Genomic DNA, 9,268 nt, shown 5'->3' with positions numbered 1-9,268 from the left:
AATATCTCGCTGAGTATACGAATTAGAATAGAAGAATTCGAATAAAAATAGAAATGTATAAACGTGACCACCGGGATCGATGTCCTCGGCGGAAGTGCGATCGCCTTACTTTCTTCTTTTGTTCTAGTTAGTTGTTAACCGTTCTTCTTTGCCACCATGCGGTTGTGACATTAATCACATCTCAACCTACATCAGAGATAAGACATCAACCCCCGACCTTCGGATTCCTTTGGACACATCATCACCTTATCATCATAGCCTACACCAAGGCTGTGACGCACCTTAGTCCATATCAGAGATAGGATATCGACCCCGACCTTCGGATACTTTTCCTCATCATAACCTACACCGAGCCCCCACAACATCCTCAAATCAAAACGTATATAAACCGAGACTTCAGCCAGCTCGGGCAGTTCTTGCTCTAGCCGCTGTTCTCGTACAACACCTTTCTCCGGTTCAGTGTTATTCTTGCAAGTGCTAAAATTTATAATAAAATTCGATAAAAGGAAATTAAAAGTTGGGTTACGACTCAACCTTCTTTTATCTTAAAATCGAAGTATCAATTTTACGTGACACGGTCGTAGCTAGCAAGCACGCAATAAAGTGTTCTGAATTATCTAGTGTATTTAATATATGTTAATAATTTGTAATATTATACAATAGCATTATACATATATTATTCACAATATCGACAAATAACTTCATTTATCCATAGTTTTTATTCGAAGAGCATATCACATATATACTATATAGTATATAATATATAACTCTGCCGGACACCCTTTATATGTAGCGACATGTTCCTATTCCAAGGCCTTTTTCCATAATGTTCCATATACGTTGTTCTTGATTCAAGCGGGAAACATAACATTGAAGTAGTCGGTGCATAGCAATATTGTTACCGATATTATCAGAAATAAAATGATTATACCGAATCCTTTAGTTATCTGACGTATCCAGTAGAATCTAAAATAAAAGAAAATATCATATCGAGTCATTTTATCAAATATTTCTATACGTACATCGATAATCGTTGCGCTGCTGTATTTATAGATTGAGAATCTTCCTTCAGAACAAATATCTTAATTCCCGCCAAGTAATTTGCTAAATATTTCTTCCAATCCATATCCTGCAAGTCCAGTTTAACAAGATTTCCATCTTCAAAGGTTTTCACCTTGTTTATCATGTCGGCAATGTTATCTCTTTTGAAAGACCATTCATTCGAGTTGAAGTAGCCTGTCGCTGTGACCAATTTATTGTAAAATTTGCTCATATTCATTGCCCTGAAATGTCGTTTTTTGAGTATTTTGATGTGCTTGACAAATGATAGAATACTCACATTGGTTTACCACCTTGAAGCCTTAAAAAGATATCCACGGCAAATGCAGGTAAAACACTTAGAAGTACATTCAGTGCATCGTAAACATATTTGTTTGCTACTACCGTGCAACTCGGATACCACAACGTATTTTTCATCGGTATTTGTCTGCTACATTCCACGAAGATATCTATGATCTCACCCAATCTTGAAAATTGAAATGTTTACACTTGTAGAGGTAATTGAATTACATTCAAGATAACGCATATTACTATCAGAATATGTCAGAAGATATTGTGTAATATCTCAAGAAAAATTATGTAATTTTAGTTGTACTATATTTACAGCTTTCTGAATTGACTTACTGAGGACACAAATGGACGCGAGTACAACATTCCTAGTGCAATATTTCTTTTGTTATCAACGTTACATTATGTATGTATTTGTTTATTAGTAACTCCAAATGCGACGTGGGTTATATAGCAAATGTAATATTTCTATCTTTCATTATCAATCTATCACTGCAACTTGTAATTAGGTAGTGAACATTAAAAGGTTTACAATTTTCATTACTTATTTAATTTTAATACGATTCGTACGGAACATGGTTCAAGAAAATTATAAATAACTTTTTAGCCTTTAATATCACATAAGAAAGATCTATTCTCGTAGTCTAGGTATTTCCAGATGCCATAATTCAAATGTGGATAGCCTGTTGCGCATTGACAAGCAGTTTTTATCCATTTGCAACCTAACAATTGGGGTTAGGTTATCGTAACGCAATAAGGCTCGGCTTAAAAACAATTTTATTAGCAACTTGCTGCAAACTATTGTAAAACTTCATTTGCAGCTTCCGACTGAAAATTTCTTACGTACAATCGATATTTTATTTATATCTCGGCGGAGGAAATTTGTCTCAAAGTCGGTCATATTGTTCTAAATATTGTCCCGAATCAGATTATCCAAAAACATTCCTACTTTCAATCTGTTCTTGAACAAAAAATGTTAATGGACTAGAAGACTGTAAGTGAAACTGTGATACTGATGCAAGTATAAATTTCGTTTGTCGCTTCTTTTTCGAGTAAATCTAGCTTTTCATTACTAGTAATTTCAATGTAAATCCAAATGAAGTTACTAACATTCTGGTTATTATTGCTAGTTTCAAAAGTAGCATAAATATTTTGAATTTCAATAAGCTAACTATTGGAATTATAACGGAAAGTCGATTTTCGTAATAATTTAATTACGAAATATTATTAAATAATTATTTAATAGGAAAGTCAGTGGCGACGAGGAAATTTGTCTCAATAAAGAAACTAGTAATATCTAAAGTTCTATGATACAACACTCTGTCGTAAAGGGTGAAGCTTCAAACATCTGCAAATAGTTTATATTTTGAGCTATTTCATTGTGAACAATAAGAATGCAGCACAAATCGATTGAAAGTTTTGTATTTTGCTATCACCTATATAAATTATTTGAGGTGTCGTGTGTTGTCCGCGATGATTGTAGCTGCTGGCTGTAGATGTCGCTGCTGGGGGTACTGCTATTTTTTTCTAATTTAGATGCGTGGAAGAAGAATAGAACTACGGGCGCCGGGATTCGAACCCGGGTCCCGAGAACGTTCGTAACCTAAGGCGCTTACCACTGCGCTACTGTAACGTCAATTCACATCAGAGACCAGGCCACACACCACGGACAGGATGGCACCCAGATGTCTGCATATCCTTGGCGCGCACCCTCAATAGTCTTAAGTGCCCACCAGGGGCCTTGGCATTTTTATAGTTAAGGTCCTCCGGACCAAGCGGGTATTTCCTGTCTTAAATTTCCCTTTACGTTCATTGTCTACCACGTGTTAGCTTAGAAAGTTGGTTTTCTCCACATTTGGTATGTTCCGTTGGCAACTTTCTCGCGAGGGCGGCTAAAACCCTTCCTGGTCCACCAACCGTCCTATTATCCAATCGGAGACGGTGTCTACTGCCCTCACTTCCTTAACCAAAATTGTCATCAACAAATCCGATAGTCCCGTGTCCTTAGACACACCCACCCCTAGCTTTCCTCAGACACAGTATCGTCAGTAAAACTTCACTTATTCTGTATCCTTAGAATAGTCAACATATCTATATCGGTCTCTACCCTTATAAGTCGCGTACTTAATGTATTGTTGTAACTAAGTCTTACATAACGTGGTTGGAGTGAATTGTGATTTATGCTAATTCAGTGCGTGTTACATTGTGATTGGTGAATTCACAATAAAGGTTGATTAAAACAAAGTTAATTGTTGTGTTACGACTCAACTATATTTTATTTCCACCAACCAACCCTAAAAATTACGTGACACTACCGTCGTCCGGTGTTAGTTAGTGTCGAGTGGCGGTATTTGTTGTCGAGTGCTACCACATATTTATGAATTAATGATTTAGTGAAAAATGTCAAAACACATTACGGTCAAAGGTGATTAAATAATGATTTTTTTTTGTTCGGCACAGAATCGAGCTATATCTCCATTACGTTAAAGAAGTTTCCAGTTAAAAGAGGATGTCTCGCTCGTTATCTAGAAAATAAAGTGTCGATGAAAATAAAATTTTCGTCATTTAAATGGAAATTTTAGTTAGGTCTGTGAGAATTGTCTGCGTTTGCAGATATGTTTTTGGTAAAGAAATTAGTTCTATTAACTGAAAAGGTGTGAGCTTGTTTCCGTTTAACAAGATGTTAGTAAGTGATCTTATTCTACAACTTAACGCCAGTTTTCTTGCGGCAATCATGATTGAGAATTTGCACCGCCTTGGAAAATGTTACAATATATGATTTAAGTTGCTATTCAGTAAGTGATTGAGTGATCTGAACTATTGTTACATTGAAATTGAAATTATTTCATACATTTTAATACATTTCGGAGCTGGTAGTATTTTCTTGGAAAACTTTATCATTTCACATTTTTTAATACAGCGATCAATACTACACAATCAACGTAAAATGATCTTTATTGTCGTTAAGAAGACGATAATTTGTTTCTATCTATTTACTATTCATTTCAGTTCTTAATTCTTATTAACGAATGAGAAAACTAACTGTACTGCGGCACCGATATTATGTTTTGAACAGTGACAGAGAAGGATATTTCTATAATTTAATAAATATGATAGAGTGATTAAGTGTGTCACATGTCATTTCGCAATGAAAGTAGACTCCTGCGGACTCCCACCAATAAAAGCAAACATCAGCTGAAGGCTACATTGGGGGACGCAAGCGTTTAACAATTTGCTGATGCAGAGCAAATTATTGAAGCAACGCTCGCTCAGGCTGTTATTTTGAATGCACTGTACGAAAGAGTAATTATGAAGGAGTCTATTCAATAACGTTAGATGAGGGATCATGAGTTATATTGTGTCACGTAGGAGACACAAGAATTCACGAAATTGACAGATCACCGGTGATCTCCTCGTGTCGTAGTTCGAACGTTTCACAAGTAAGGTAAAAATTTGGATTTTAGACGTAATAGTAAAATTTATTGTACGAATCCAACAGAGTAACGATTCAGAATGTTATAACAAAAAAGGTGTTGAGTGCTGATTTAGGAAGGTTCTAATATTAAGGTTTGTTACTTCTGGGGAAGGGGGGGATGGTTATCGTCCGGTGTATATCATGCGCGGCTATCCTGTTACTATCTGGTTATTGTTTCGATGGCATTCAGGATGTTTTGTCTATCCCATTACTATTTCTGAGTCTGTGACTATTGTGACGAAACGTAGCAATTTTTGATAGTTTAATAGATGCAATGGGAATTGTAAAGACATTTTCACGGCCAGCACTTTAAACAGATCAGCTGGAAGAGAGGGAATTGCCGGATTCGATACTCATAAAATTCAACAACGCATCTATTAGAATCAGATTCAAAGATACCGATGGCTACATCCGATATCTCCCGCAGTAGCAACATTTCAAGCCACAAAGTACAATGGAGACATTGAGCAATAAACTACATGACGAAAGAACACTTGCCGAAATGCAAAGATAACGAGAACTTCATTTGCAAAATCAAATAAATCCGAGATCAAACCATTCGAGGAAATACCTGCAAAAAAGATTTCTTTCAGATAGCTCAACTCAATCGATGAATATGCATATAGACTGGGCTATCGCAAAAAGAAAAAAGAAAGAATAATATAGAAAAATGTTATAACGGGATATTTTAGAACATGTCCTACGAGATGCAAATTCCGGTTCGTCAAGCCGTTGCGAAGAAACCGGTAAACACAAAAGAAAAAGTTACTACACATCGACTTGAGACACCTTTCTTATTTCCGAAGAAGTATTAAAAGCGTAAAGACGTTTCTATGACACATATACCTTCATTAGAACAAATGAATCCTATGTATATGTCGGAGATGAAAGAACATCGGAGCCTTTGGAATTTTGGATAATCCCGCAACGTTGTAACCTAGAGTCTACTATAGCTGTAATTGAACAATTGTAGTTATTCAATCCGATTGTAATTGTTCGAGAGTTGTGATAATGAGCTTGGGCTCGAGGCGACAGTCCGTCGCCGAACGTAGCCGCGGTCACAGGATGAACGCTTTGTCTAACAAAGGCATGGAATAATTCTATAGCTCTCCTTAAAAAGGAAATACTTGTAACACTCGACAGTAAACATTCCAACGGTCTCTGCCCCGTAGCTCGCCACACGCAGACCCCATTCTTCGAGTAAGATGATTGCCAGATGTCGATGCGCCTCCGCAATACATGTTCAGCTAGCCCGAGGGCCCGTTATAAATCTTAAAATTTAGTCAACTAAAGTCCTTCAAACAGACAAACAGTCTTTGTCCCAACTACGGGAAAATAGGGGAGACCTATTTTTCAACGAGCGGCGTCTCCCACTAGCAACTTTCCCTCGAGGGCGGCTAGCATCTTTTTCTACACACCGATATGGAGATTGACCAATTAGCAGCAACGCCAAATTCCCTCACCTTCTGAACGAAGGCTATCCTCGACGAATCCGATGATCTCGCGTTCTTAAACACACCCCAATATAGTTTTCCTCTGTGGCATCATCGGGACGGGAAAGTCATTCCCGCTCGCGATCTCATCGATGAAAAAGAGTAACCCCTTACGACCAGTGAATATCACGCGTCCGACTTAGATTTTGTGAGTATGTTCATCTATCATCCCGTCGACCGCGGATTCGTTATTGAACCTAGGATCATTGTCATTAGTTTCTCGAGTACCTAACTACCACGGTTACTTGTCCGGTTCTATAATAATCGTATTTGCACTAGTCAATGTCTTCTCTATTGCATAACGACAACGTGTAACCCAAACGAAGATTCGTTTCACGCTCTTAACCCTAATTCTAATGTAAACCCGACATATAGATATTCACAGAAAAAAATCTGGCTGGCTTTTATCCATTTGTGTTCTCAATATCTTTTTCTAAGTTTATCATTATCTTTTGTACATTAATCACACTGGAATGCAATTTATCCATTGGCGTTTCCATTGATCGCATTGCTTAAATGAATCTGAAGCTTTTAGGATACTCTAACAATTGAGTTACGTTAGTTAAACAAATTCTGTAATAAATATCGATTCCGTACTTGATGGGACGTGCGCTGCTCGTACAGTTGTAAACTTTGACTCTATTATCAATATGTAGCGTGACGTGCCACGCGGCACACATTATCACATCGACTACATAATCAATAGGCACTACATCTGATATTACATCTGCCTTACCCAATAGTACTTTTGCAATACCATTGCCGATATTCATGAAGATACCTGCAACGTCAAATTGGTTCAAAAGTTATTAATGATTCTCAACTGTCTCGAAATGTAGCGACACGGATATGGGAAGAGTAGCTGTAATTGACAGTAAAAACACAGGTTAAATAATGGCGATCTGGTAAAAATTAGTCAACTAGCTTCTCAGAAATTAATTACAACTATATTTTTCTGAATTTTTTAACTTTATTGCCTAAAAATGCTTATGTTGTTCAGCTTCGCAAATAACTCATAGCGATGAGTGTATCTGTTGAAAAAAGAAGTCGTATAGTCAATAATATAATCAGTAGTACATCTTAACTTGAATTTTAGGGAATAACGTTTGTAATGTCACAACTGTTTCTTCTTTTTATCGTGGAGTTGATCAGCGTAATCGCTTCTGTGCAGATCGTTTCTCATAATCAAAACGATTATGATAACTGACTACATCTGTTTTTAATTTCAAGATTATATAAGGGAATTAAATGAATTTTCATATCGCACAAGAAAACTGAGTAATTCTAAACGTTGTTTGGGTCATTTCCTCCCTCTGTACGCCGTAGGTGACAAACACGATTTTGCTTCGCGCCGCTTAACGTTCTGTACTCTCAACGGCTATTCGACGTTCTCGACGAGTAATCTCCCTTTTACTGTTAAACGATTGACTGGAATCTGAGCTAACACACAGGCCACATCAGGGTCTACAGTCTTATAACAATAACCAACCTTCTTTCATATCAGCAATTTCTTTATGATATGTTCGAAAGCATACAGCGTCAACTTCTGCGTTTCAACAACAGAAACCACAATAGTCATACGGACGAGGATGCGCTAACCACTAGTACACCAACTGACAATCACTACACCATACCCAAAGCAACAGCACAAGAAATCAGAAACATAATTGAGAGAACAAAAAATAATAAAGCACCAAGAATCGACCTAATTGACGGCAAAATCTTGAAAAACCTTCCGCCAAAAGCGATAAGACAAATCACAATAATAGTTAACGCAATACTAAGAATACAATACTTTCCAAAAACTTGGAAACTGGCACAAATCATAATGATACCCAAACCAGGCAAGGACCCACACGAAACCAAGTCCTACCGACCAATCTCATTACTTCCGGTGTTCTCTAAGATACGAGAGAAAATAATCTACGACCGGATAAAACCAATAATAGAGAAGAACCATTTAATACCGGATCACCAATTCGGATTCAGAAACAAACACTTCACAATAGAACAAACGCACAGACTCGTCAATGAAATCCTACAGGCGCTGGAAACAAAGCAATACTGTACAGCTCTCTTTATGGACATAGAGAAAGCATTTGACAAAATAAACCACGAAAGCCTACTACAATCAATCAGGAAACAGTTCCCGGGGCAGATATACCAACTAATCAAATCATACCTAAGCAGCAGGAGCTTCATAGTAAAAATCAAAAACACACACTCGGAAGCTAAAGAAATCAAGGCAGGAGTTCCGCAAGGAAGAGTCCTAGGACCAACTTTACACACATTATACACGGCCAACATACCAACAACTAACAACAGCAAAATACTGACATTCGCGTATGACACAGCTGTACTAGTCAGGCACACTAACTCGGCAACAGCAGTTACATTACTACAAGAACATATCACAAAAATAGAAAAGTGGCTTCAAGCAAAACAAATCAAAGCAAACCCCGAAAAATGCAAACACATTACATTCACACTGCGAAAACAGAAACCACCTAACATTGTACTAAACGGCACACGCATAATACAAACAAGGCAAGTCAAATACCTAGGACTCCACTTAGATTCACGACTCACATGGAAACAGCATATTAAAGCAACAATAGACAAAATACAGATGGCAAGGAGTGCAAATGTACTGGCTAACAAGTCGAAAATCCAAACTAAGCATAGAGAACAAACTAAAAATATAAAAAATGGTCATAAAACCAATCTGGACGTACGGAATAGCACTATGGGGAACAGCAGCAATGAGCCATATAACCAAAATAGAGGTAACGCAATCGAAAATACTCAGAACAATAGTAAACGCCCCATGGTACATCAGGAACGAGGACATTCGGAAAGACCTGGGAATACCAACGGTCAAGGAGGAGATTAACAAAAGTGCAAGAAGGCACGGAGAAAGAATAGCAACGCACCCAAACCGGCTGGCAGCGGA

At 37.4% G+C, this 9,268-nt stretch overlaps 1 protein-coding gene across 2 annotated transcripts in view; it reads right to left on the bottom strand.

Annotated features, from left to right (window-relative positions):
- Positions 1 to 687: 687 nt before the first annotated feature.
- LOC117160795 (fatty acyl-CoA reductase 1-like) overlaps positions 688 to 9,268 on the bottom strand; it is a 122,447-nt gene continuing 113,866 nt past the window's right edge. The window contains exons 5-8 of one of the 2 annotated variants that reach the window (XM_076622733.1): positions 6,913 to 7,096; positions 1,340 to 1,525; positions 1,023 to 1,283; positions 688 to 966 (exon numbers count right to left, since the gene is read on the bottom strand). In XM_076622733.1, coding sequence (XP_076478848.1) covers positions 852 to 966; positions 1,023 to 1,283; positions 1,340 to 1,525; positions 6,913 to 7,096 — 746 coding nt within the window. In that variant the 3' untranslated portion in view covers positions 688 to 851. The remainder of the gene's footprint in view (positions 967 to 1,022; positions 1,284 to 1,339; positions 1,526 to 6,912; positions 7,097 to 9,268) is intronic. The other variant, XM_076622732.1, reaches the window with a different exon arrangement.

Source organism: Bombus vancouverensis, chromosome 11 (genome assembly GCF_051014615.1).
Source record: "Bombus vancouverensis nearcticus chromosome 11, iyBomVanc1_principal, whole genome shotgun sequence".
NCBI lineage: Eukaryota > Metazoa > Arthropoda > Insecta > Hymenoptera > Apidae > Bombus > Bombus vancouverensis.
This window is presented reverse-complemented; position numbering and strand designations above follow the sequence as displayed.